This window comes from Calonectris borealis, chromosome 19 (assembly GCF_964195595.1).
Source record: "Calonectris borealis chromosome 19, bCalBor7.hap1.2, whole genome shotgun sequence".
Lineage (NCBI taxonomy): Eukaryota > Metazoa > Chordata > Aves > Procellariiformes > Procellariidae > Calonectris > Calonectris borealis.
In genome coordinates this window covers 13,164,123-13,191,720 of record NC_134330.1, presented here as the reverse complement: position 1 = coordinate 13,191,720, position 27,598 = coordinate 13,164,123, and the positions used below count along the sequence as shown (strand labels likewise).

Genomic DNA, 27,598 nt, shown 5'->3' with positions numbered 1-27,598 from the left:
GCAATTCTCCTTCCCACTTGCTCTAGGGACAAGCCTTTCTCTTGCCCCAGTTTTGCAGAGGACTGTTTTCCCACTGCTTCAGACTCAGCTGCGACGGCCTCTCGCCGCTTGTGCAGGGCCAGGAGGACACTGGGCTCCAAGGTGGAAGCTGCCTCTGCAGAGGTGCTCAGTTAACATCATCGCTGTATTGATTCGGCGCCGACTGCAGCATGGGAGAGCAGACTACGTGAGGAGATAAACTATAAACGCCAAAACTCCTCTGGCTTCACTGCAAAGCACTCAGAGAAAGTAGGATTTTTAATGAGCTGTATTTGTGTGTAAACCTGCAGGAGCAGCAGATCCATGCCTGGATCCCCACCCCTGGGTGCTGAAGAGCAACACTGGCAGCTCCCACCGCCTTTATCAATTTAATGGTTTGCTAAAACACAATCTTTGCTGCAGAACAAGGCCTTGCTTCTCTGCTCTGAGACGCCTCGTTTTCATCCACATCCTCCAGTATGACCAGCAAGGACAAGGCACTGCAGCTTGCCTTGCAGCGATGCAGAGGCAGATTCTACTGCTGGAGCAATGACTGCATCGTGCCAGGTGCTCTCTCACCAAAGGATCACCAGAAGGTTGGCCAACCCACAGTAAAAACTACACAGCAACCCTGCATGGTGGGACAGAAGACAAAGCTTCAGCCCAGAGAAGGCTGATTTTAAGAAGCTGCGATGACGAGACACCCGTGACAGGCTCATAGCCCTGCACCAACCATGCAGCCATCCCACGGGTGCCCTGGACCCAATGTGCATGCCCTCAACATGGCCCCTCACAACGCAGATGGTTTGCCAGGCCACCACAGTGTGACTCTCCCCGGGGAAACGTCTCCAGCCTGGCTGAGCACACAAGGCAGGACAGGCAAGGCTGCTTAAAATATAGACATGAACCAAAGAAGCTCAGCACCAGAGTGCTGCAACTGTGCTAGCAAAGTTCAGCGTGAGACTGCACTGAACAGGAAGGCAATTTATTCAATAAAATAAAGCTGGTTTCACTCCCTCCTGGATTCACTCATTTTCTCGTGTCCCAAGCTCACATGCACCACAAGACGTACAGCCAGCAGCGCTTTTGTGTGACATGTCCTACAGTGTTACTGGTGGCCACAGAGGGGTTTAGGATGCACCTTCTGTGCTCACCAGGAGTTGCCAGCAACACTGATCTTCTGCCCCATTGACCTGTCCTGCCTCGGGGTCATTAGGCAGCACAGCTGATTTACAATTATGGAATGATTTAAATTGCATGGGACCTTCAAAGGTCCTTTCACCTCCTGTCCTGGAGTAAGCTGCCCAATGGTTTTCCACCCTAAGCCTTCTTAGAAGCTGCATGTATCCATGTTGGCATCTCGATGACCTTTTGCGTTAGGTGCCATCAACCTACGCCAGTCTTGTATCCTTTCTTCTGCCACTCCCTCTGCTGCTTCCATGTGTACACTTCCATTCAATTTATCTAACACTTTCTCACCTCTCCCTACAGGAGACACACGGGACGCTGCCTGCTCATGAGCAGTGGTCCCCAGACTCACCGCTTCTGCCGGACAAAGTGAGAGGACAAAGAAGTGCTTGTGCCATTTCCCAAGGCATAAACATTTCAACAAGATCCCTGTAGCAACGACCAAGCAAATGAACACTACAGAGCACAGAACCACGTACCACGCGTGGGAAGTTGGAGACGAGGGGACCTGCAGGCTGAGCAGGCACCTGGGGTAACCCGAGCGTGATCCACCCCCAGCGAGACCCTCACGACAGCTTGATGCATGGTGGTTTGCAGGGCAGAAGTGACTCTTTCAGCCTATACATGAGCCAGTAGCTTTAGAGTGCAGGTAGCTGTAGAGGGGGCAGTGCTAAAGTCCGATCCCATGGCAGGGTGCAGCAGCAACCCAGGAGTCAGCCACGGCTTAGGTATACAACTGTCAGTGGATGGCCTGATCCTGCCATCAGGACCTGATCACCCTTGTACAGCAAGGACAGGTTCACCCGTCCTCAGCACGGGTCTGCTGGAGCATCACCCTGGTGCCCCCAAAGGCAGCAGTACCCCAGCGCACGCAGCAGGGAGAAGCCGGGTCACACCCCACACTTGAGAAGGCCCCCATGGACGCGCTTCCCCACCGCGTTCGGTGAACATCACAAAGGCAACACCGCAAAGCCAACACCGAGCAGACACAACACCTCTCTAGAAAGGCCTTGGAGGGAGCTGCTCCATCGAGGGTGACACGCAGATGACGGGGGAAGCTCTCATCAAACAGTTCATGCAATCAAGCCTCTGACTTTCTTTCTGGCAGATGGAGGATCCAAAGCCGTAAAACACCATGTTCTTTCACTATCATTTCCCCATGAGAATTAACCCATATTTTCAGCCCATTACTGAATAGTATGTCCAAGTTATACCATCTCTAAATGAAACACTTGTTTGCTTTGTACACTTTTTCTGGAGACGAGTAATCTCCTCTGTCTAGTGCCACTTCATGAAGCTAAACTAGTTCAGGCCATAGCTGACAACGGACGGACTCAATAAAAAAATGCCACGGTCACACAACACAAGATGCCAACAGCACAAATTCACTCTTTTGGATCCACTTTCCTCTAAAACGTGTTAACAACACGTTTGTGGGTGCAGTGCCAGGTGCCACCTACTCTCCCACATGTGGTGCAAGCAGAGTATGGCAGCTCTGGTCAGCACAAAGTCTTGCAAACGTGCTGGGACCAAGGTGCCGCTGCGTGCCTATGCCTGATCCAGATAAATCTGCACCACTGGTTGATCCAACAGAGGCCACTAGAGCCATGGCTTTGGTCTCTCCTGCCTCCATCCCGACATGCTCTGCAATCCTGGGATGTCCAAGGCAATTGCATAGCTCTGGCTTCAGAAAATCAGTAAAAGTATGTCCTATTTTCACAAAGTACACATTATTTAGAAATTCAAGCCCTGGTTTCAAAAGCAGGTAGAGACCATGGGTAACCTTGTCTTATGAGACCTCAGGTCATCATCAGTCAAATGCTTCTGAGTTAACCTGAGACCTGTGAAGATTCTGCAGGCTGTATGAGGGGTGTGTGAAGCTCAGTCATCTCCCCTGTCCCCAGCTCCCCTTCAACGTCCTTTCCCTCGGCACTCCCCCGGTGCTTTGCACTACCTTCCCGGGTTGTTCCTGTCTGCTGCTTCCCCAAGGAAATTTTCTTTTGGCACTTTCTGCCAAGTCGATTGTCTTGCCACCCATTGACTGCGCTCTCTCTGTTGGTGTTCTCGAAATCTTCCCACTAGCACTCACCACGGACATCAGAGAGATGTTTGTGACCTGTCCTCGCTTTCCAGCTGCCTCAGGCCAGGACCCGAGCAGGGACATCTGCAGCAATCAGACCTTCCCACTGCCTCTCTACAAGACACTTCTTTCATCAAATATTTCTAAGCTATTTCTTGACTTTGGGGGGGTGAGAGGGGAATTGCTCAGAATTGTACCATAATTCAAGCTGGAAGGGACTTCAGGAGGTCATGCAGCCCAACATCTGGCTCAAAGCAGGGTCGGTGACTTCCAGTTTCCAATGCATGCTCTTGGACCCACAGACAAGCCCCATGTCCTTCAAACCCCATCTCTTGTAGAGCCAACACGCTCCACCCCGCCTTGGCTGCACACAGAAGCGCCAGCAGCACGATCGTTCATCACAACTGAGCATAATGCAGCCTCGGGACCACCCAGGCGGAGGAGAGGGAGGTGTACCCCACCCCTACCTCTATTCCTGGATAACCCTGCTAAGAAGCTCATCAAAAGAGGGTGCTAGTTATTGGTGGTTTCATGGGAACAAGAGGAAGAGTTGTGTCAGCCCTTCAAAGGTCTAACGTTTCCTGGACTCCAAAGCCACATTGATGCCTGGTGGAGAGGCAAACACAGCCCCAACAGGGAAAACATTTCCAGCAGGCTGCAGGCCTGCACAGTACTCTCTGAAAGACCACCCCTCTTCTTAGATTAGGTGAAATCTTAGGTGAGTTGCCCAGCTGCATCAGTAAGCCTTGGTCTCATTTAGAAGCTGCTCAAGCATCCTTCCAGGCACTGCAGAAATACACAGAGACTTCAGGTTTCTCAACACATCGCAGGCAAACGTTCTGCCCCCAAAGCCAGCACTTCAGAAGGTATTTTTGCTCCACGTTAAGTTTTTGCTCCATGTTAAGTATCTTTAGTGAGACACTTAACATGGATGTGCAGAAACCCACCCGCCTGTTCGTCCATGCAGACACTCAAGACTTGCACACGAGGATGAAGCCGATGCACGCTTTGTCCCCTCCACAGCTCCCTCTGCACATACTTATGTCACAGGTCTTTCAGGCGGGCTTTTTTGCTGATCTATTCGGAAATGCGCTGCATTACTTTGCCTAGTATTTGCACACCAGAACTTGGTTGCTCTAAAGCCAAGCACAGCCCTCCTCTTCCATCACCTCCTGGGATACCTCAGCTGCCTCCAGCCACTTCCCATCCTCCCCTTCCCGGTGCCACAGGGCAGAGACTCACCTGAGTTTTCCTTATCCGCAGGTCAGCAGATGACCTGTTCAGTCCTTCCTCTTGTTCAATACTCTGCTCGATACCTGGTCAAGGTAGAAGGACACAGATTATTTTGTGCTGTTTAGAGAAGGAAAAGCGATTGTTTGGCAAAGGGACTGTAAAAGACTGAAGCCTGCAAATCGAGGAGCATCTGGCACTGAGCAGTCCCCAGCTCCGTGACTTAGCCTGGACTGGCAGCAAAGCCCCGTTTCATTACTGCAAAGCACTCAGTGCCTGGCCACTGGCCAAGACTTGGTGCTGTCAAGGCAAGCACCTGCCACCCCCAGGCTGGTAAGCGAGGATTTCAATACAAAATCGATGTAATGCTCAGGTCTGATCACCACACTTTCCGTTATTCAAAATGGAGTGCTGTTCCTTGCTGCTAGGCAGGAGGAGGAAACCCAGAGCTAAAATGTCTCTGCAAAATACCAAAGCTCAAGACTTCTCCAAGGACGCTAAAAAGAATAGGTCTGCCAGCTGCCCGGCCTTGCACAGGGAAGACCCACCAGGCTGGCAAGAGTGCACTTCATCTTGCTGAACAGTCCTCTGCAGCAAAGCAGAGATTTTCCCTTTTAATTATGCCCGGTAGTACAACTAAGCAAGATGAATTCCTCACTTGACCAAAGACCATAAATCACAGCAGGAAGGAGCGTTGCCCTGCTCAGCATCTCATCGTGGTTTGGGCACGGAGAGGGCATGGGGCTGCAGGGCAGGAGGTCTAGCACAGAGCAAGGCAGTGCAAATCTGCTCCTCAAGGCCAACTCGGGACATGCTAATTCAAAAATTAAATTCAGGGATTTAAAAAGCCTGGAAGAAAGCTCCCATCAGCAGGCTGGCCCAATGTGCAGAGATACATGTCTCCATGTAGACCACCAGGTGTGAGCTGGTAGCATCCCTTGAGTTTGGATGAAGACCCCATTCCCAATGCAGATCTCTCACAGCTCTCCAAGCCCAGCTGTCCCCAGCACCTTCCACGCTGGAGCAGGACCCACGAGCCCAGCATGGGGCAGGTTCCTCCTACAGCAGGAGCTCCCCATTCCCTGGAGCTGCCCAGTGGCTCCCCATCACCATCCAGCACAGTAGGGCAGAGCACAGGACACCAGCACCATGGTGGACATCTGTGTTTCTGCTGTGTGCTGGTTAGCACGGGTGGCCCCACAGTACCACTTTGCGGAGAGCAGTAGTGCTGTAAGGAAGACTGTGGGCCTGGGAAACCCTTCGCGGTGCTGGTGTCCAGAAGGTGTCCAACAGCACAGCATGCTTGGGAGAAGTGCTGGAGAACATCAGCAGAAATTCTGCACTCCCTCCTATTGTCTCCTGGAACAAGCATCTGTATCTAGAGCTTACCTGAAATGTTCCATCCCACACAGCCAGACGGCCACGGCACTTCTCCTGTGCACCCCCTGCCTGCGAGCACACTGGCTGCTGCCTGCCCAGCATATTTCATCAGCAATTGGTCTTCCTCCACGCTTGCCATAAACCATTCCCTGTTCCCAAGGAACAGTATTGGCAAACGTTGTGCATTTATGATAATTAATAAAATCACATTTTCCCAAGAAGCTGGTAATTAGAATTAGCCACTGCATGAGCAACGTCTGTCCTAAAGAAGTCAATTTATTGTCAGCAGATGGTGTTTTTGATCAGTCCTGACTCTTTTCTTTCATTGATTATGCTGGCCACAAGGCGATTTGGGACAAAGCAAAAGGACTAATCACCTGTTGCTCCAGGTCAATACGATACCAGGGAGTCTTTTCTGGAAGAAGGAAACAGGAATTGGAGCCTGTCCTGCAATCCTTCAGGCTCTCAAAGCCCCTTAAAAAACACAGAACAAAACACCTATGGAAAAGGATTTTTGTTTTGCACAAGCTAAACCCTGTCCCCACCTGCACACCAGGGATCCCAGTATGGCCGGGGGGGCTCTGGACCATGGGAAGGGATCCCCTGGTCTATGAAATGGGTAAGCTGGCCCCTAGCTCTCCTTCTTAGGTCTAGCTGAGATCACGTGTCAGGAGGGCAGCAAGGGGACAACAGAGGTACAAGTCTCCTTCTGGCATACACATGGGACATGGCCACGCCAGTGGTGATGAACCTAACAAACGGCTCCAGCTGTATCAAAGTCCTCCACGACTGCAGGGCTCCCATGAAACCCTGGGGTTAGGGAGGACACTGCTGCCATGGGGAAAGCACCACCCTTCAGACTCAGCCAGGTTTCCTGCAACAATCTCAACCAAACCCTACACTGATGTCCAAGACCACTGCAGGCAAATCCAAGCCGTGCCAGGGTGACCTGCCTCTTGCCTCAAGATGCTGCCATCCTCACTGACCCCCCGAGTCCCCCGAGGTCCACTCTTGGGCTTTTGGGCTCATCCAAGTGCTCCAGCACAACCCCGGCCATCAGAAGGCTCACAGTCGTGTTGTTCTCACTCCCTGCTTGTCAAAGAGATTAATTGACTCTTCCAATGGTGGAAACTAATGGTCACATTGGCCGCGCTCAGTCCCTGCACTGCCCAAGGCGGAGGCACGCCAAGACAACAGGGTGTGCCGATGAGACAGGATAACCTTCCCTGAGCTCCACGGTGCCTTTCCCCCACCACCTGCCCCACAGAGCCCATGTCAGGGAGCAGCGGTGCCTCCAGCAGAGCCATCAGTGATGCAGCCTGCACTGGGGATTGAAAAGCAAGACCAGCCCGGCGGGCGCAGGATGGGGGCAGAGAGAAGCACAAGCCCCAGGGCAGCGCGCCCCGTGCCAGCACACCGCTGGAGAGCCGGCAGCACCACCCAGCCCGGCCAGAGCCGCACAGGAAAGAGGGACCATGGCTATCCTTGGTGCTGCACTTGCCTAGGCTGCCCGTGCCAACCTGGCTCACCAGAGAAGAGCCAGCTGTTCTTGGAGGCTTGCAAGTCCCACAGCAGCACCTCTTCAACCACTCAGCCCTGGCAACCCAAGCCATGCCGCGCTTTGCTCAAAGCCAGGGCTCACTGGGAGAGCCCAACGCCTGCAAGTACTGGCGACTTGCTCGCAGCCCACCAGGTGCTCATGGCCCCATCCCCTCTCCTCCATCCCCTGGGCACAAGAGAGCAAACTCACAAAGGGCAAATAACAGCAGCTAGAGGATGGTAGGGGGTGGGAAGGTGACGCCCATCCCCAGGTGATCCCTGCAAAGCAATGGCAGATGCCACTTCTGGCTGCCCTTCCTCCCGCTCTGCGACCCCTCCCAGAGCCAGCTCAGGTTGCCAGAGGACACACAGACAGGGCCGGGCTGTGTGTCTGTAACCTGCCCTTTCCTACCTAGAGCAAACCACCCCGAAACTGTCTCGACCTGAGTCAAACACCAGCTGCTGCGAGCACAGAGTTGAGATGACAGCTAGGGCACGACATTTCTGGTCATGGGGAATGAGTGGGAAGTGCTGAGCGGTGGGGGCATGGAACAGGACCCAGGGCAGCTACGCTCCTGCCTGCTGCATGCCCAGCCCAGGATGGGAGCCGCGATACCCGCTGCCTGGGGCTGCGGGGCAGGAGCGCAGCAGGCAGAGCCCCACAGCAGCACCGCAGGCAAATACTCACTCTTTAGCTTGGAGCGCACTTTGTTCGCCGTCTTCTTTATGTCAGACATCAGCTCTTCCAGCTCCTCCTTTGTTTCTGGGGAGAAAGAAAAGAGCAAACATGGATGTGTTGGAGACACCGCTAAAATCTGCTGCCCGGCTCCATAGCATGTGGAGACCAGAGCTGTGAGAACTCCCACCTCCAGACGGGGAGCACTTCCACCCCACGCACTCCATTGGACTCTCCTCACAGTCCTGAGCCTGGAAATAACCCTGCTGCTGGTCGGGCAAGCAGGGAGCCGGGGAGCTGTTCTGCAGGACCCCCTGCCCGCACAGTCCTAACCTGCCTTATAGCTAGCGCTCTGCAGAGACTGGAAGGGAAGGGATACACAATCCACAGTGCTGGTTCCTGTAGTGGAGAGGAGACCACTGCTGGACACCAAAAACCTTCTGCTCACTAAGGGCTGATCTCCCCAAGCGCCTGCCATGCCGGCCAGCCCTCCCCAGGGCATTACGAAAGGTCATGTCTTCCACCAGTACCCCCTGACTAACAGCCAGTGTATGTGTTCACTCCCCAGCCTGAATTTGCTGCTTTTGGCAGAAAAGTAGGGGCTGAAGCAACCAGAAACACCCCACAGTCCCACAGCCCACATCTCAGGAGTGACTCCGAGCAGCCCAGCATTGGCGGGAGGGTGTAAAGCAATTCTCGTATTTCAACAGGCAGGGGCACAGGAGTTGCAAATAAAAACAAGAACAAGCAAGTCCCTTCCTCCCTGTCCCCATGAGCATTCAACGCGCGCCTGCGCAACCTGTGCGCAGCTCCCACCAGGAGAAGAGCCCTGCCGAGCAGAGAGCCTGTTGATGAGTCTCAGCATCTCCCCAGGGCTGCTTCTCCAAGACTGCGAGGGCTTTTACAAGAGTCTCCTGGGCTGCCAGGACTATTGACTCGGCTAGAGAGAGGAGGAAACTACAGCATATGCCACACTCAAGAGAAGTAAATCAGCTGGGGAAGTTCCAAGCCCTGCATCACCGATGGGATCTGGCACAGGGCTATCTGCCCTCACTCCCGTGCGCAAACACCAGGAATCGGCTCTGAGCTCACCACCACTGAAGGACAACCATTGCAACATCTCCAGGCACCCGTGTCTTGTACGACTTTTCTCTGCATTGCAGCAGCACCTCCAAGCCACAAGCCGTGCTCGGCAAACCCGGAGCAGAGCGAAGCTCCTTGATCAGCCCTGCAGAGAAGGACTGGGCGACACTGGGGGGTGGAAGATGGGACATCAGCCGGCAATGTGCACTTGCAGCCCAGAAAGCCAAGCGTCTCCTGGGCTGCATCACCAGCAGCGTGGCCAGCAGCTCGAGGGAGGGGATGCTCCCCCTCTGCTCCGCTCTCCTCAGACCCCCTGGAGCACCGCGTCCAGCTCTGGGGTCCCCAGCACAACACAGACATGGACCTGGTAGAGCAGGTCCAGAGGAGGCCACCAAAATGGTCCGAGGGCTGGGACACCTCTGCTATGGAGAAAGGCTGAGAGAGTTGGGGTTGTGCAGCCTGGAGAAGAGTCGGCTCCGGGGAGACCTTACTGCGGTCGCTCAGTACCTAAAGAGGGCTTCTAGGAAAGAGGGAGAGAGAGTTTTGAGCAGGGCCTGCAGTGACAGGACAAGGGGCAACAGTTTTAAACTGAATGAGGGTGGGGTTAGGTTGGACATAAGAAGAAATGTTGTATGATGGGGGTGGTGAGACTCTGGCACGGGTTGCCCAGAGAAGCTGTGGATGCCCCTTCCCTGGAAGTGTTCAAGGTCAGGTTGGATGGGGCTTTGAGCAACATGATCTAGTGGAAGACGTCCCTGCCCCTGGCAGGGGGTTGGACTGCATGGTCTTTGAAGGTCCCTTCCAACCCAAACCACTCTGTGAGTCTGTGATATCAGCCAGATTCCTCTCCCAGAAACCAGAGTGTCCTTGAAGGAGCCAAGATGTGCAGGTGTGTCCCTCGCCACCCTGTGCTTCAGAAAATGCCGGACCCCCCCGAGCACAGCGGCAGGGCTGGAGCTGGGGGCACAGCACCTGTGCGCAGCACGCAGGTACCCAACCGTGCTTTGCCTGTGCAGCCCCACCTGCAAAAAGGCTGGGTGGTACGAAACGCCCTGTGCTCACCCATGGGCTTGTGGCAGCCCAGCTGGCTTGCCAGGGACGTAACTGTGCCCCGACCGAGGGACCGGTCAACCCTAAAACTCAGCAGTGAGACCAGCACGTTGCAATATCTCAAGATCCAGACACTAAAGAATGTACAAACAACCTGCCATTCAAATATGATTTCTCGGAAATGCTGCCACTCTAATGCTCCCTCTTGATTTTGATGAGATCAAGACTTAGTTAATTGAATAAAACTTTGTTTAATAGACTCTAGGCACATTAACTGAGTCATTTCAGTGGCTGTGGTAGTCATTTCAAATGCTGTATGCTCCCAGCTGGCAGTCACAGGCATAATTAGAAAATCATGATGATGGGAATGTGCTGGGGGAAGGTCACATCCTATCGACGATTGTACACATTTCTGACTCAGAGCTAAGAGCTTCAGCACTATTGGGAAAAGGAGAAAACGAACACGACTGCAAATACCTTCACCCCAGGCTCCACGTATTTCTGAGCAAGCCAACACAGCGGCCTCACTGGGGGAAGTGGTACAATTATGTATTTGCTAGAGAATAAGCACAAATGCAGTGAAAGGAGGAGGACGTTTTCAGTTTGAGTTCTCATTTAAGTGACTAATTATTTATTTTTTCCCCATTCTTGAAAGAACTTGTATTTAATAAAGAAACAAACCAGCCTGGGCTGAGTAACTCCCTGCACCTGGACAGGCTGGGGCCAGCTGACGGGGAAGCAGACAAAGACCCTGGAGTGCTGTAGGACAACAGGCTGCCACGAACACGGGGACAGGCCGAGAGCTGGACTTGTTCACCTGGAAAGGGGAAAGCGAAGGGGTTCCTACTGCTGCCCACGGCTACCCAGCAGCAGGGTGGAGAGAAGCTGGAGCCAGAATTCCTGCTGGTCCTTGAATGTGACCTTCAGCTTCTTGCTGAAGCTTGGAGGTGCACAGGGACAGGACAAACAGTGATGGACCAAGCTGAGACAAGCAAAATTCAAATTAGATATTAGGGAAAAAAAATGTCATCATGAAGGCGATCCAAACACTGGACCCAGAGAGGCTGTGGGATTTCCGTCCTTAAGGATATTCAGCATGTGGCTGGGTGAAGGCCTGAGCAACCTGATCTCATGGACCTGCTGGAGGGTACTGGACCAGGGACCTCCAAGGTCCTTTCCCACCCACACCCACCTTTGATCCTATGAAACAATTTTACATAACTCACTGCTACGTACTTTCTCTTATCCCCAACAATTTGGGCTGAGGGATACGCTGCAGTGATGCTATCCCTGATGCATCCCTGAGGACGCACAGGGCAAGTGGTGAGCGCAAGTGAGCACCCTCCCATGCTGGCCACTCAGGAAGGGAGTGGATGGATGGGACGGGGAGCTAGGCTGCCTTCCCTCAAAGTATTTCCAACTGAGCAGCAGGGAGAAAACACTCCTCCTGGCTGGCTTTGAGTCACAGGACGTGTGAGGATTACTTGGCGACCTGGCAAGCACAGGCTTCCCAGACAATTATTTTCACATCCATGGCGTCTGTTTAAGTGACTCACTCAAATCTGTTTAACTGTTCATGGTGAGTGGTATTCAGCAACAGGAAGCTGAAATACCACAACATCACCGCTGCTGCAGCAGAGCAGCGCCAAGGGGCAAGACGTGATGGGCAAGAGGATGGGCCAGGCTCCCTGCATCCCACAGCTGACCCGGGATGTCTGCTCCACAAACTGCTGGCACTGAGCACAGCAAGGGAGCAGGGATGCCCCCACGGCCACCAGCACCGTGAGGCCATGTCCCCAGTCCCTGCTGGGAGTGGGGAGGAGGCTTTGGTCCGAGGTAGAGCCTCATGCCCCCGAGAAGCCCCAGGGCCCGCTGTGACCTGCCCTGGAAGGGAGCCCAGGCAGCACAGGGGAGGCAGGGGAGGAGGCAGGGGTGCAGGCACCAGTGGGAGCTCTTTCTTCTCCCTCTGCCAACACCAAACGGGGCACCAACCAGGCAGAGGGCAAACACCCAGCCAAGGCTGGTAACACCACTCAGCTCCAGCACAGCCTCAGCTGCTTGGGAAAGAGGAAAAAAATGATTCCTTTGTGCTCCCCTTCCCCGCAGCTCTCTGAGTTCCCAAAAGCATCCCCCACGGAACAGGGAAGGGGACAAACACAAGGAACCGGCACGCGGAGCTGCCACGTAGGATGCTTCTTAGGGCTGGGGGGGGACTTCTGCCTGCAGCCCAACACGCAGCATTGATGTTCAACACTATCAATAAAGGAGGAGGGAAAAAGCCTCCACACCGCCCAGCAGCGAGCAGGAGGGCAGCAGCAGACAGGCAGGCAGGTGGGCACCAGACCACCACCCTTCACAGTTAACTGCAGGCGACTGACACCCGCCCGCCGCAGCACGCCTAAGGACCACCGTGATGGTGACTCTGCACACACGATACAGTTTTCAGCCATCGAAGCTTCCTCCACTCACTTATTGTTTGGATTAACAAACCTTTACCTCTTTGCGACCCGCAATTCTTTACTGACAACAACCAAGCAACATAATCAAGAAAAGCACATTTTCAAACTAATTCATAACTGAGTGAGCTGACAAAGCTAAGAAGAAGGATCTTTTTGGCAAAGAGTTAGCTCTTTCAATAAAAAATTAAAGAAGATCCTGACCACAGTTCCTCCAAGGAAATTTTAAACAATAAACCTTTCTTGCCTTAAAATTTTTCTTATCTCTCGCAGGTTACCATTGATGTGCCTTTTTATCTTGGCACTTACATTTACGAAATGTAGGGTATTTTTTAAAGGTGAATGCAAAGAGGAAGCACAGACCTGGCAGCCCCATGAGCTATCCGGTCTCTGGGAGCAAACCATAAGGAATCCTTCCTAGGGATCTACAGAGTTGGTTGAAACATTTTCCATAGTGTTTCATGGCCTTAAAGTAATAAAAATGAAACCTGTTTTAAAAACCACCCGGGAGGAGATTGGCTAGAAAGGCTGTTCCAGCCCCAAGCTGGGAACTACTGACCAGTCAGCCTCACCTCCATGCCTGCTAAGATCATGGAGCAGATCCTCCTGGAAGATATGTCGAAACATATGGATGACAGGGAGGTGATGAGAGACAGCCAACTGACCTCACCAAGGGCAAATAGTGCCTGACTAAGCTGGTGGTCTGCTATGATGGAGTAACTGCATCAGTGGACAAGGGAAGAGCAGATGTCATCTACCTGGACTTCTGTAAGGCCTTTCATACGGTCCCCCACAACTTTCTTGCCTCTTATTTGGAGAGATATAGATTTGATGGATGGACTATGGATGGATAAGGAATTGGCTGGATGGCCACATCCAAATGTTGCAGTCAGTGGCTCAATGTGCAAGTGGAAACCAGTAACAAGCGGTGTCCCTCAAGGGTCCGTAGTGGGACCAATATTATTTCATATCTTCACCAATGACATAGACAGTGGGATCGGGTGCACCCTCAGCAAGATGGTGGATGACACCAAGCTGAGTGGTGCAGTCGATGTGCTGGAGAGAAGGGGTGGCATCCAGAGGGACCTGGATAGGCTTGAGAAATGGGTCCATGCGAACCTCATGAAGTTCAACCAGGCCAAGTGCGAGGTCCTGCATCTGGGTCAGGGCAACCCCCAGTACCAGCACAGACAGGGGGATGGATGGATGGATGGATGGAGAGAAGCCCTGAGGAGAAGGGCTTTCCAGCTGCAGTCCCATCTGCCAAAAGAGATTTGGGACATCAATGACCTCTACGCAGTCCTTCAGTTCCCAAACGCTGATTTTCTTTCTTGGAAACGGAGCTCAGAGTCTGACATTGCAACTTATTTATTCAAGTTAAGTAAAGCAAGAAGAAAAAATTAGACGCTTGGTTTGCAAGATGCTGACTCAACCCTTTCCTAATTTTCTAGAATTTTTTTCAACTCTGACCAATACAACCATTTGCAGCAGGTATGACAGAATGGGGGAGTACGCAGAGGAGCGGGTAGGAGAGAGCTGCGCAACCACTGCCCCATAGAGAGCCAGGATTGTCCCTTCCATGCAGAAGCAACACAAGGAGCTGCAGCTGCTTGGCGAGCTGCAGAAATAGGACACAGTGATTCTGTCCATCTGCCTTCGCCAGGAGAGAGGGCACAGGAGACATCGGTACCATCGTGAGGGGCCAGCAGCCCCAGGATTTTTAACTTCCAGCATGCCAGGAGGGACAAATCCTGCTCGAGATGCAGCAAGGAGAGACGCTGTTGGGATTCAATGTCAGTGCAAAATGTCACAAGGCTTTTACACAGGAGCAGAACAGAGATGATGCACGGAAGGGTCTGAACAGCTCTTACGGATCCCCTGGGACTAAAGGCTTTCCCCGGAACGCCTTGTCTGTACCATCTGGCTGTGTTTGGAGGTGATCCACAACAGATTAAAATTGTAGCTTTTGATTTTCTAAGTTACTGAAAAAGGAAGCAGGTGAGATGTTTAACGTGTTTCTGTAACATATTTTTAGGTAATTAAAAGCTGGTCATCAGTAATATCAGTGGGACTGTGCTTATAAAATACCCTTTTATATTAGCGGTGATGGATCTTGTTTCACACATCCTGGCAACTCACAGGCTGCCAGTCCAGCCAGACAAAAGCGCTGAGCTGCAGGCACCAAGAAGCAGGGAGTCCAAGTCCACTGGCCAGATACTGGGAGTTTTGCACCAACAACTGGGATTGCAACAACAGAGTGGCCATGGGCAGCCTTGCACCCAGGAGCCCAGCATGCAAAGCCTTTCACAGCCTGTTGCTGAGCTGGCTGACGGCTGAGCTACACCTTAGGGTGTTCTCGTCCCGCGGCTGTCCTCCTCTGACTGCTCCTGCCAAACTGAGCTCCCTCGGAGCCAGAAACCCGCTCTGGGGGGCAAATCTCAGGATGAAGGGAGAGCCGTGCTATGCATTAACTGCTTCTCCTGCAGCCACACTTCTTGGTTACTTACAATCCAGCAGCACAAATGATGGGATCAAAGTATTTTGGTTTGGTGATGAACCTGTGCAAAAGTTGGAGGAGACAGAGACAGTGCAGCACAGTGCCTTATTCCAGTTTCTTTTTTTTTCAGAGAAAGTGTTGGAATTTCTTTTTTTTTCGAATAACTGACACAAAAACAACAGTTTGCAGGCAGTCATGAAGAGCTAGGGATGAAGGGGAGCTATAACCCTGCTGGGACATTCGCGTGAGCTCGAATCCTCCAATTCGTGCAACAACACGGCTCCCAAGACCTGCTGCCCATCCTGCCTGCAGCAGGCTCATGGAGCTGCCTGCCACCACAGCCATGGAAGGAACAGTTTGCATTCAGCAGCAAACCTAGTGGGACCCACAGCTTGCTCCCGGCATCTCCAGCCCATCACGTTCCATGCCAGTGCTCCAGCTTACAGCTCCACCGGAGCTGCTGTTCGGAAAGTGGGAGATCGCTGAGCTGACAGGAAACAGCAAGTATCAATACCTCAAAGCAGGGGGAATTTAGGAGATGTTTTAATTAATTTTTCAGCAATAGTTACGTACCCTGAGTTACAATGCAAGTTGAAGAGCATAGTTCTGTTTGCACAGCAATGAGATCCTGCTAAAACGTGGCTCAAATCAGGCAACGGGCCCGATGAAAGCACAGTAGCTTTGCACAGGACCGATATGGTGGACGCTGTGCGGGTGAGGGCAGGCAGCTGCAGCCAGCGGCCCCAGGGACTCATCCCGGCCCCCACGAGGGGCACCCAATTAAGACAGCAAAATTTATGTGATCGAACAGCTTTGGATGGCTGCTCCCACCAGCTGCAAATATGCCCATTTGTCAGAGATCTCCAGCCCCGGCTGTTTTACAGCATTGCCCGCAAGGTTTCGGGGCACCCACCTCTCTGACAGCAATTAGCTGGCTGACGAGCAAACCGCTCCTTCCCTTTCCACAGCCTCCTCCCATTTTCTTCCCAGAGCCCCATGGCTCTCCTCCAAGCCTCTCAACCCACCCTCCGTTAGCTCCAGGGTGGCACTAAACGCCATCATAAGCTGCACTGCGCAAGCACCCTGTCCCTTCACTGCCTGCTCCCATCCCACTCAGGGCCACATGCAAACCCCAGGGAGCTCCAGGACGGGTGCAGGATGCAGTGGGACAGCAGTGCCGGAGCTCACAGGGAGCAAAGCTAACCCAGCCTCCTGTGGGCACTCAGTGGGCAGCCAGTGAAGCTGCTCAGATCTACTTTTACAACACCGAACCACATTAATTGTCATACCCTCCTTTAATTCTCTCAATCCAATTCCACTTCAAATACTCCATTATTTTGCCCAGAAGCAAGGTCGGGTTAATCCGTCAATAATTACCCAACTCATTCCCTCTTTCTTTCTTTAAAAAATCGACGTTGTGCTACCTCCCGTGCCCCTGATGCCCATCAGGTATGCGGACACTTATTGGAAATCAACACTAATGGCAGAGGCACCATCTTACTCAGCTCTTGGAAAACCTCCCAATCAATAACTTCAAGTAGACTGGATCCAGCAGTGTCTATTTTTGGTACCGACTGTTTAGCAACAACCTGAATTACTGTTGGAACGTAAGAATTTAATCATCATAAGATACATCACGTGTTTTCTCAAACACTCAAAAAAAGCGTTTCCCATATGTTTCTGTCCTTTCTGCATTATTCTCCCATTTTCCTTTATTAATGCACCAAAACAGCTGAGAGGTTTCTGCTCTTCTTTAAGCGTGTCACAAAAAATTCAGACCGACCTTCGGCCTGGTGCTTGCTGGGTTTTCCGATTCCCTGAAACTCCCAGCTTCAGGTTCTGTGCCACTGGGACAGGGCGGGAAAATATTCTCCTCCTCCCCACCACGTGTGGGAAAATGGAGACGAATGTAAATCAACAGCAAGTAAAACGCCAAAAGTAGGAGTTACAGAGAAGTTGTAAGAAACACAAAAGGATGCAGTGAGAATATAGTGCTTTAAATTTATTCTGTGCGCACATGATATAAAGGAGCAAGTCAAGATCATCTGCACCACAGCTTCTCACTTTTAGTCTTGTAGTCAGTTCCCCTTTATCTGCCGAGACAAAACGAGGATCGAGGCTCTTTGGCATGGGATACGGCACGTTTGCATGATGGGAAGATTTGCTTCTCATTTCTACCAACCTCAAGGCTGTGGTGCTGACACCTGGCCAGCCCCGGTGCTGAGACCTGAACACGAGCAGCGCGGATGCACAGGGGGTCCTTCCCACCCAGGCTGTGCCGAGGATATTCCACACTCCAGCAATGCAAATCTTCCTTCCAGGTCTGAGTAACATAAACGAGGCTGAATTTGGGATCACAAACGAGCAACTGCAATTCTCTGGTTTATTAATTGGTCTTATAACAGAGATGTCTGGGGGAATTAAATAATTCCTTTTTGTCCCATGCTTTAATCAAAAGATCATGGACTCACAGAGTGGTTTGGGTTGGAAGGGACCTTCAAAGATCATCCAGTCCAAACCCCTGTCAGGGGCAGGGACATCTTCCACGAGATCAGGTTGTTCAAAGCCCCATCCAACCTGACCTTGAACACTTCCAGGGAAGGGGCATCCACAGCTTCTCTGGGCAACCCGTGCCAGTGTCTCACCACCCCCATCATACAACATTTCTTCTTATGTCCAGCCTAACCCCACCCTCATTCAGTTTAAAACCGTTGCCCCTTGTCCTGTCAGTGCAGGCGCTGCTCAAAAGTCTCTCTCCCTCTTTCCTAGAAGCCCCCTTTAGGTACTGAGCGGCCGCAGTAAGGTCTCCCCGGAGCCGTCTCTTCTCCAGGCTGCACAACCCCAACTCTCTCAGCCTTTCTCCACAGCAGAGGTGTCCCAGCCCTCGGACCATTTTGGTGGCCTCCTCTGGACCTGCTCTACCAGGTCCATGTCTGTGTTGTGCTGGGGACCCCAGAGCTGGACGCGGTGCTCCAGGGGGTCTGAGGAGAGCGGAGCAGAGGGGGAGCATCCCCTCCCTCGAGCTGCTGGCCACGCTGCTGGTGATGCAGCCCAGGAGACGCTTGGCTTTCTGGGCTGCAAGCGCACATTGCCGGCTGATGTCCCATTTGTCACCCACCAGTATCGCCCAGTCCTTCTCCGCAGGACTGCTTTCCACTCACCCACCCACCCACCCACCCATCCATCCATCCATCCCCCAGTCTGTGCTGGTGCTGGGGGTTGCCCTGACCCAGGTGCAGGACCTTGCACTTGGCCTGGTTGAAACTTATTAGGTTCACATGCCTTGACAACTTTATTCTTAGCACTCTGGCTGTATACTAAAGCACCTCCACCCATCCTTCCCTTTTTATCGTCGCCTGCTTCGGGAGGTCGGCTCTGATCCACCCTCAGGCAAGCGCTCATCCTGTGATGAGCATGGTGACCTGGCCATGCTCTCCACCACCCCTCAGCACCCCAGCCCACGCTGCTTTCTCCCGAGGCCAGGCCCTCATTTATCTGACCCTTTTCTAGAAGGTTTTTACTGAATGCAACCCCAGCTGAATCAGAGTTTAAAAAAAAAAAAAATTAAACAAAAAAATAGTTTTGGGCCTCTCCAAACCCCAGAGCCCAGTGCAGGAGGCAGAGCTCGTGAGGGCCACCAACCATCCCAGGCCACGTCAGACACCGCTCTGCAGGACTGCACGATCATATATGCCACAAGCCTACATCAGGACCTACATCGGACATCTCCCCTAGCCTGTCTGATGGACCAGGCCCCTTGGGCAGGGGCAGGAACAGCTCTGCTGGGAGTAGAGGGCTCCGACGGGGAAGATCCAGCGGGTCCACCAACGCATGACCCACCATGGGCCCAGCAGTTATTTGACCCAGGACACACCATGGCTCTTCCCAAAAGCAGATGTACCCCGAATGCCATATTTAAATTGTTCAAGATGAGAGAGCGAGTCTAAGCTAGACAGTCTGCGTCCATGAGGGGCCCTGGCGACTGAGCAGACCGAAGGGCGGTGGAGAAGCAGGGCCTGATCGAGGGACTGGGTCCACAGGAGGAGGGAAGTCCTTCACCCCACGCACAAGGTGATGCAGATCACATACGGTGACCCCATTTGGACAAAGACAAACAGGGCTTTGTGCAGAAATGCAGCCAGCCAGCGAATTGTGGAAAGATTATTTTTAGAGTTGCACATTTCCATGATAAAGAGCAAGTATTACCTCTAGCTGGAAAGAAAACTTTTTCTAGCACTGGTGGAAAAAAATGACCTGAAGAAGTCCTGCCACCCGGAGCTTCAGCTGCAAGACAGCGCTCTTCAAGATGCAGTTATTGGGTACCCAAAGCAGCATGTGCGAAATAAAGCCCCAGAAAGCACGCACCGAACAGTTCAGACACCTCTGCTGCCCAATCCAGCATTTTTTCTTTAAAAAAGTGGCCTGATTTATATTTTTAAACACGGACTGAAGTGCAGGGAACTGTGTGACTGTTCACTCAACTCCTGCTCAGATTTTGGCTAAAACATGCTGGGAGCAGCACCATTAGGTCCCAGCGAGGACAACATGCGGGCAGGACACAGTGGCCAGAAAGGGCTAAAGGTCATTCTGCAGCCGCTGTCGCCTGCAGCAGGCTGTCTCCTGCAGCCATCATCCTTGCATATGGGTTATCTGGCAGTTTCTTCAGAATCCACTAACTCACGGAAATGGTATAGACCAAACTTCCAAGCTGGAAGGCGTAACCACGTCAGCTTAGCTTACCCAAAAAGTTTTGTAAGTGGCTACATCAGCAGCCTGGACTGCTGAGGCTTTCATGCTTCCCGGTGTGATACAGGGGACGCCCGCACCGAGGAGGAAGGATGAGCACTCGCACCCTCTACTAGGTAACTGTTTTGCTCATGAGTTTGCTCAGATGCATGAGTTACAAGTTGCGAGTTATGAGTTGCAAGTTATGAATTAGAGAACTTTTGAGTTAGAAACATCATGAATTAAGTGATGGATTAGTGAATTCATGTTAGGCTAGTCTGTGCAAAGGGTATTGAGCCCTTGTTTGCCTTGTTTGCTTTCTTTCCTAATGAGCTCATAAAATAAAGTTTAATTTACAGAATACATTGTCCTGTAAATTTGAGAGATCCAAATGGACCATGACAAACTGCATTGCTCGTGGCCCATTCCCAGGCATGCTGGCTGGTTGTTCTGCTGTTGTGGCTCCCAGTCCCCCTCACCCCAGATTCTCCCCATTCTCCCCACCCTGGGGCCTGAGCAGGGCAGCGGCCATCTGATAGCTCCCGACCTCGGCTGGAGCTTCCACCAGAAGGTTTGCTAGGGCAACACCCTGTCCGGATCAACCAGTCATTGCAACCTGCAGCTCTGTCAGGCGTCCAACCTGACCTTGAACACTTCCAGGGATGGGGCATCCACAGCTTCTCCGGGCAACCTGTGCCAGTGTCTCACCACCCTCATCATACAACATTTCTTCCTTATGTCCAGCCTAAACCTTTTTTGCTAGGCCTCTAGCACATCAGGGGTCCCTGACCGGTCCTCCCTGCCACCATCGCCCAGCTCTCCCCCGCATCTCCCCATCAACCAGCCCCTGCGACTCTCGAGGCGCTGCTGCTTGTGAGCTCTTCCCAGCCTCCCCCCACCCTCGCTGCGCCAGCCGGCAGGGGCCCGGCAGCCGGCGGCCATGGGCAGCACCAGGAGCTGTGCGTTGTGGCAGGCAGCGCCGACGTGCTCCCTGGCACGCTCGCTCCAGCCTCCCACTCCTCCCCAGCGCAGCGTCAGCCGCCAGCGTCACCGGCGTGTCACCAGCTGCCTTTTCCACAGCACTCATTAATTCATCAGAGGGGAAATCTCCCCTCCAGTGGAGGAGGGAAGAGGGAATCCCAAAAGCAAGGGGAGCGCTGTGACCAGCAAACCTTGCTTGCTCCCTGCTTCATCTCTCCAAACTTCCAGCACTGTCCTTGCTCAGTGCCCCTCAGAGAAGGGCAGGTTACCTCTGACTGCTCAAAATAAAAACGGAAAAACTGGGAATGGTGGTAGGAAGGGAGGAAAACCAACTTGTCTTTAACAAAAAAGATGAAACAACACAGCTTGAATGAACAGAAAATAACAGAGAACCTACAAAATTACTGCAAAACAATGCAAGGATGCGTTCGGGCTGTACAGAAAGGAAGGGGAAAATAGGATGGATGCAGGTCTGGGCTTGCACAGACTAACTGCCAAGTACTCATTCGCCCTCCTCAGCTCTTGCATAGGAAATATTTTTATGTACTGTCTCATGGTGGCCCCCGCACTTCCTCCTCGGCACCGACGCACCCATGCCCTCCTGGCCCCACATCTCCGTAGCCTCCTCCAAAGCCCTCCATTCCCCCGCTACGTTGGACTCGTCTTACTCCCGCCGTCTGTCTCCCTTAATTACGGCTTCCTCAGCCTGTTCCCTCTCCACGCACTGGCATTCACCCTCCCCTGCCTCTTCACTCTCCAGATGTCTGTCTTCGCCAGGATTTGCCCTCCCCATTTGCAGCGGTGCTCAGTCTTAGCTAATTACCTAGCACGACAGTGGGCTCTGCCCTGCCACCCTTTACACTTTGCCCCAAGCATCTGCTGTTGGCAGCTGGCTGGCCAACCACCGCTACCTGTCTAATCATTTGCATACTTAAAAAATCTCTTTAAAATTTAATTACTGTGCAAGTGAAGCCGTCTGCAGGCACCCGCAGCCCCTGCTGCACCTCCCTGCTGCCACGCGGCTGGGCAACCCCACGCATCTGGCAGAAGAAGGTCCTCATGCCCAAGGCTCACCCTACCCAGGACCTCAGCAAGCCCCACACGGCCATGGGAGCTCTTCTCCTCCTCAGCTTGCCCAGGAAGGGATGTCCCTCTCCCTGCACGGTGGTATTTCTATCTTTTAGACAGCAGGTTTTGTATTCCCCAGGGGGATGCCTTGGGGAAATCTCGTACTGAGGCGTCTTCCAAATGTCTGTGGGCATTCTGGGTCGCAAGATGTGGCTGTGTCCCCCACCCTATACACTACAGTCATGGTGCATCCTGGTCCTCCTCACCAAACCCTAATAGACAGAGGTTCTTCCCCACCAACTGCCTTTTTCCAAGTTATCCTGCCCCACATTTCTGGCCCCTCGATCCAAACCCAAAGCTCTCACACTGCAAGCATGGGGCTGCTCCATGCACAAAACACACAGCCATTGCCCACGCATGCAGTTCTGCAGTGGCTCTCACAGGGACAGCAACGTTCTCCTCCAAGACTGCAAGGCCCAACTCTTAACTCTCAGTGAAGGACAGCTTTAATACACACAGGTGATGCTCGGGAAAGACAGCAGAAACCTCCAGCTGTTGCAGATGTGAAAAAGGCACTGCTGCTGAGCATACTTCAGTGGGGTGGATCTAACACAGCTCAGAAGCAAAATTAGGTTCAGGATAGGTGAAGGTTTTAATCAAAGCAAAATGTGCAAGGAAGGAAAAGCGGCAAGGAGAGTGTACCCTTGGTTTTCCTGCAGTATGTAGCAGCCGGGGGCTAGTCAGGGAGATATGGGTATATCACACCCATGCTGCCAGGCTGGACACAGGGACCAGATGATTAAAGATTTGGAGTCAGATTGGGGAAAAATGATGAATGAGTCCATGCGGGGGTCATTCCTGGGTTGAATTCAATTCCGTGTTTTCATTAAGAGCTTGCAGGCTGGAGGAAAATCCACTCAGCAGCTCGCAGAGGCGGCACAGAAGAGCTGTGCTTGCTTCAGCTATCTGATTTAAAGACACACTTGATTAATGACAAAACCAGGCTAAAAATCAATTACAGAGATACTGAAAAAGGACAAATCTCAGCTGGTTCCCATGGAGAGCAATAATCTAACGGCCAAATACAACTCTAGGACCTTGTATCCGCTCATATGCTGGGAGGAGGTTACATGAGACCCAGCAAGGAAGGCAGCAGCCAATGACAGGACTATACGTGTGGGGACTGAAGGCATTTTTTTCTTGGGAAACAGCAAATCTGAGCAGGACTCAGGTAGACAACTGCCTCCCCGAGCTCAACGCAGCACCATGCTGAGGATGGGCAGTGCAGACAGAATGGGGCTGTGATCCCACCTCCAAACACAACGTTGTGTCCCAACAGCACTTCCACATTTCCCGGACGAGGATGTACCAGGAGAAAATCAAGTGCAACAGAGGCTAGAAAGCAGGATTTCACCCAAGGGAGGTCTGGAGATGCCGCCTGATTGCTGCATGTGGGTGCTGGCCCATGGAAAAGCTGCCCACACACACAGCAGTCTGAACGCTACCTAATCTCAGCAAAAGATCTAGTTAATCCAATTTTCTGGAAGTAGTTGGTGTCCACTAATGCTTGGCTTACTGCTTCTTGCAGGACAGTTAATCCCCTGTTCAGTCTCCTCCTTCCGGGTCAAGGGATGATCAGGATTTCCCATACCAGCCTCAGCCAGGCCACAAGACTGCCAGCCTGGTGCTGGTACAGGGACTGCACTCAAATGCTGTGTTGCAGAAGATAGGACACCTGTGTGCAATGGTCAGGGAGGGATAGGTTCTTCTTGTTTCCATCTAAGTAACTAATTAATGGTCTCTGAACTTCTGAAGACCAGACACTAGCCATCACTGGACATGGTCCACTTGATAGTGAAGATCTGTGTCCTCAAGAAGTCTTCTCTGATCCAAAGCTCACATGCTCTGGACCAAACTAAGCACCAAATCTGCACTTGGGTTGTCAGGAACCTCCACCAACTGGGGCCCCATGTCTTTCATGGAGGACACATCACCTGACCAACTCCTTTGGCATGGGAGGATTTCACTCTTTCCTGCTTTTGACCTACCACAGTCCCCAGAGGTGGAGCAGAGATCCATGACGACATCAGCCAGCCTGTGGTTCTGGAAGGAAAGTGTTTTTTACTGTGATGGTGACTGATCACAGGTCACACATAGATGCTGTGGAGTATCCATCCTTGGAGATATTCAAATACCATGGTCCTGGGCAACCTGCTTGCAGGTGACCCAGCTTGAGCAGAGACCTCCAGAGGTCCCTTCCCACCTCAAACAATCTGTGATTCTGTGAAAATAAGGAGCAGTGCCCTGTGATGTACCAGACCAGACAAGAGAAGCTGCCGTGCTGTGTCTTTCATGAAATCTGTGGAAAGCGGCTGTGTCACAGGAGGTTACATGGCTGCAGAACATCACCTGCCCCCAGGCAGCATCACTGATGCTGGACCCTGGGCTGGGGGGTAAGGGGGACAGCCTGCACCTTGCTGGACACATGCAAGGGGAACTTCCTTATCCAGAGACTAGCTGAAGCAGATGGGAGGAGACCCAGTAAAGCAAGGAGATGGCATTAACAGTAGAAATTGTTCAAGAAGGAGAGAAAATGCCTTACAGAAGGAGATTCCAGAGACCAAGAGAAGACTGCCTTCGTTACAATCTGCTACCACCTTACAAGGAGGAAATGCTGAAAACTGAAGAGCTGGTTAATCTTCACCATGTCCTTATATCAAGACCTTGATCTTCTGGACCACCTCCTTTGTCAAACTCAAGTTACCAAGCTCAGTGGAGGGAGAACCAGGACAAACACCACGGCTCAAGGCATACGGGCACCCAGGCAGCACCGCAGTCCTGCCCATTGGTTAGAAAGCCCAGCCAAACCCCGCATCCAAGGCTGACTAAACCATCCGGCTGCCTTTTTCTCTGCATGTTGTATCTGGCAGTGTCCTGCAACACACAATGCTCTTCATCTCCTTCCCCGGACAGCCTGCACACCACAGGAATAAGGAATAACCCGGAACATGCAGTGGCGTCATACTCAACAAGGATGCGATATCCAACGGCTTGAGCAGTGCTGCTGATCTCGCAGCGTTCTGTGGCCAGATGGCTCCGAGGGGGTGAATCTCAGTAATTTTTTTGGCAAAAAATTCCAGCAGGTTCACACTGAAAACACCATCCAGAGCAGTAACAGCTAAGGTTGGCGCTGCCTTTTAGTATCGATTACACATGCAAACACTGGCAACGAGAGCAGTTCCCGTTCTGGCACACCAAGTATCTCATCTGGGACAAGCCCATTTCCTCTTATTAATTATTACACATTTGGAGCTGCAAAGTTTTAACAGCTAATTCCAAAGCTCTTCCTAGTTGTTTCAGCGTATCCCTCCTGACAAGGCAAGGTGGGACCTTCTGCCCCCACACTGCGGAAGACGCCGTGCAGCAAATGAAGCCCTCAGCCCCCCAGATGGGCGCTCCTGCACCCCAACAGCATGGAGGGACAGGGGCCAGGACCCTTCCCCACTGCTAATGCTTTCCCTGAACAGACACAAGCGCGAGGCTGGGCGGCACAGGAGGGGAGGACAAACTCGCAGCGGTGGCCCTTCCTTCACCAGCAAGGGTGGACAGCTTTGCAGCAGATTTTATCTAGCACTTTCCCGGTGCTCGTTCCAAGCCACACTCTAACGATGTTTTAACGAGCCCTCAGCAGGTGCCGCATCCCCGCGCTACAGCGGAGGGCACTCGCCCCGACTGCGTACGCAGCAGTGGTTTGTCAACACCGTGACTGGGCTTTGCCTGCTCACTCTTGACATTTCAACAGCTTCTGCAGGAGCTATTTTTGTCCACCTGCCGTGCGGTCTCTGCCGAGAGCAGGGCTCCTACACGGGCAGTGAGAGGAAGGGCGAGGCAAGGGAGGATGCAGGAGTCGAAGCCCCTGGATGGATGCTCATGGCAGCAGTGGACGGTGCAGATGAGCACCGCTGCCAGCAGGCTCATTCCGTAGCCCACCTGCACCGCATCCCTGGCTGCACAGGCTGCTTGACATGAGGGCAGATTCACTTCCAGCCCACCCCAGGCTGGGGGTTTGGGAACCCCCACAGGGCTGTCCCCCACGCGTGGAAACCAACCCCACCAACCCCCTTCCCACTGCCCCCAGCAGCAGCAGCACCCTGCACGTCCCAGCACGAGCGGGCACAGGGTGAGCCTGCGCCGAAGCAGGAGCAGCTCGGCAGAAAGCCAAGGAGCCTGCACAGCATCTACCTTTGGAGGATCAGGTTAGAGAGCACGGCTCACTACCAGGAACCGAGCCTGGGGGCAATAGCTCAGGGCTGGCAGCCAGCACCGGGCTGGTGCGCTCCATTCCTTCTGGGCACATTTTTGCCTGCATGCAAAGGGGGATGGATTTTACATTTGCATTCATTCAGTGATGTTAATTATGATCCCCAGGCACATGTAATGAAGGAGAGGTTTCCAAGCCTCAGGTCCCACCAAGCCAGAACTGCTGCCTAAAACTCCAGGTCACGCTTTAGACAAACTTGGACAGTTCAGAAGTTAGTGCCTTCATGTAACTTAATTTGGTCTCTCACTGAATTCAGAGTCTGGAATAGGAAGAGGTTACTGCCTGAATACCAACCGTGACAGCCAAGCATCATGGTCCTCTTGCTACAAATGGAGGAAGGCAGGCTCGTGCTCAGCACCAGTGGTCCTCACTGCCAGGGGTGCCGAAGCAGCCGTCTGCAAGAAGACACTACCGGGGGCTCATAAAAGCCTGTTTCCATCACGAGAATCACGATTTTTCACATAACAAATTACTTCAATCACAAAAATATGGATTTATTTCCATTCCTTCTGTTGCTCACAACCAGCGAGCTGATGGGACGCCATTCCCAGTCGCTCCATCCATATCAGTCACCACCTTCCCACCAGCAGTGTGTTCAGACAAGGGCAGAGGCTGGTCCGATGGGAAGCCTTTCAGCAGCAAAGTTAACTACTAGTTTCTTCACTTCAGGCTGCTGAAAATAGCAGCTCAGAGCTTCTCTAGTGAGAGAGCAGGCGCTCCCCAGGGTTCGGATGCTGTGAGCAACACCCTGCTCAGAGCTGGTACAGAGATGGATCCACTGTGGAAATGGAGCTACGATGCCATATGTTGACAACTCCTTTTAGACAGCATTTTTTCACGTAAAACTGAACAACAGGACAAACAAAAAAGAATATGATTGAGTTTAGGTATCGCTCCATTTTATTCGCAATTAAGAGCAAAAATTGTGCATCCTTCCACAGCTAAATCTTGAGAGCAGCTCCAGTTGACACGGCTCCACCACTGCAGAAGTGGAACTGCTAAGCAGGATCTTCTTAAAACTCAGAGGAAAATAAGGTGAAGTTCTGCATACGTTCTTGAAATCACTTTCCCAGCAGGCTGCTTTCCTGTAGCACCATAAGCTATTAAAAGCCCTTGCAGTACTCTCAACGCACAGAATTATCTTCCAGATTGGGAGCTCTAGATTCCTTTTGGTCATGGTGAGATATATAATCCACACATGGTGCCATTACCCACTCTAAGCACCGTCTCTGCAAGAACCCAGATGGATGCCAAGAATAAGGTACTTCTTATAGCTGTAGCATTTTTAAGAGACTTTAACATGCCT

The 27,598-nt window shown here is 52.4% G+C and overlaps 1 protein-coding gene across 1 annotated transcript in view; it reads right to left on the bottom strand.

Moving 5' to 3' along the window:
- The window catches only part of STX1A (syntaxin 1A), a 94,842-nt gene that overhangs the window by 25,159 nt on the left and 42,085 nt on the right, over positions 1 to 27,598 (bottom strand). Inside the window, exons 4-5 of the mRNA XM_075169089.1 lie at positions 8,124 to 8,198; positions 4,529 to 4,602 (exon numbers count right to left, since the gene is read on the bottom strand). Coding sequence (XP_075025190.1) covers positions 4,529 to 4,602; positions 8,124 to 8,198 — 149 coding nt within the window. The remainder of the gene's footprint in view (positions 1 to 4,528; positions 4,603 to 8,123; positions 8,199 to 27,598) is intronic.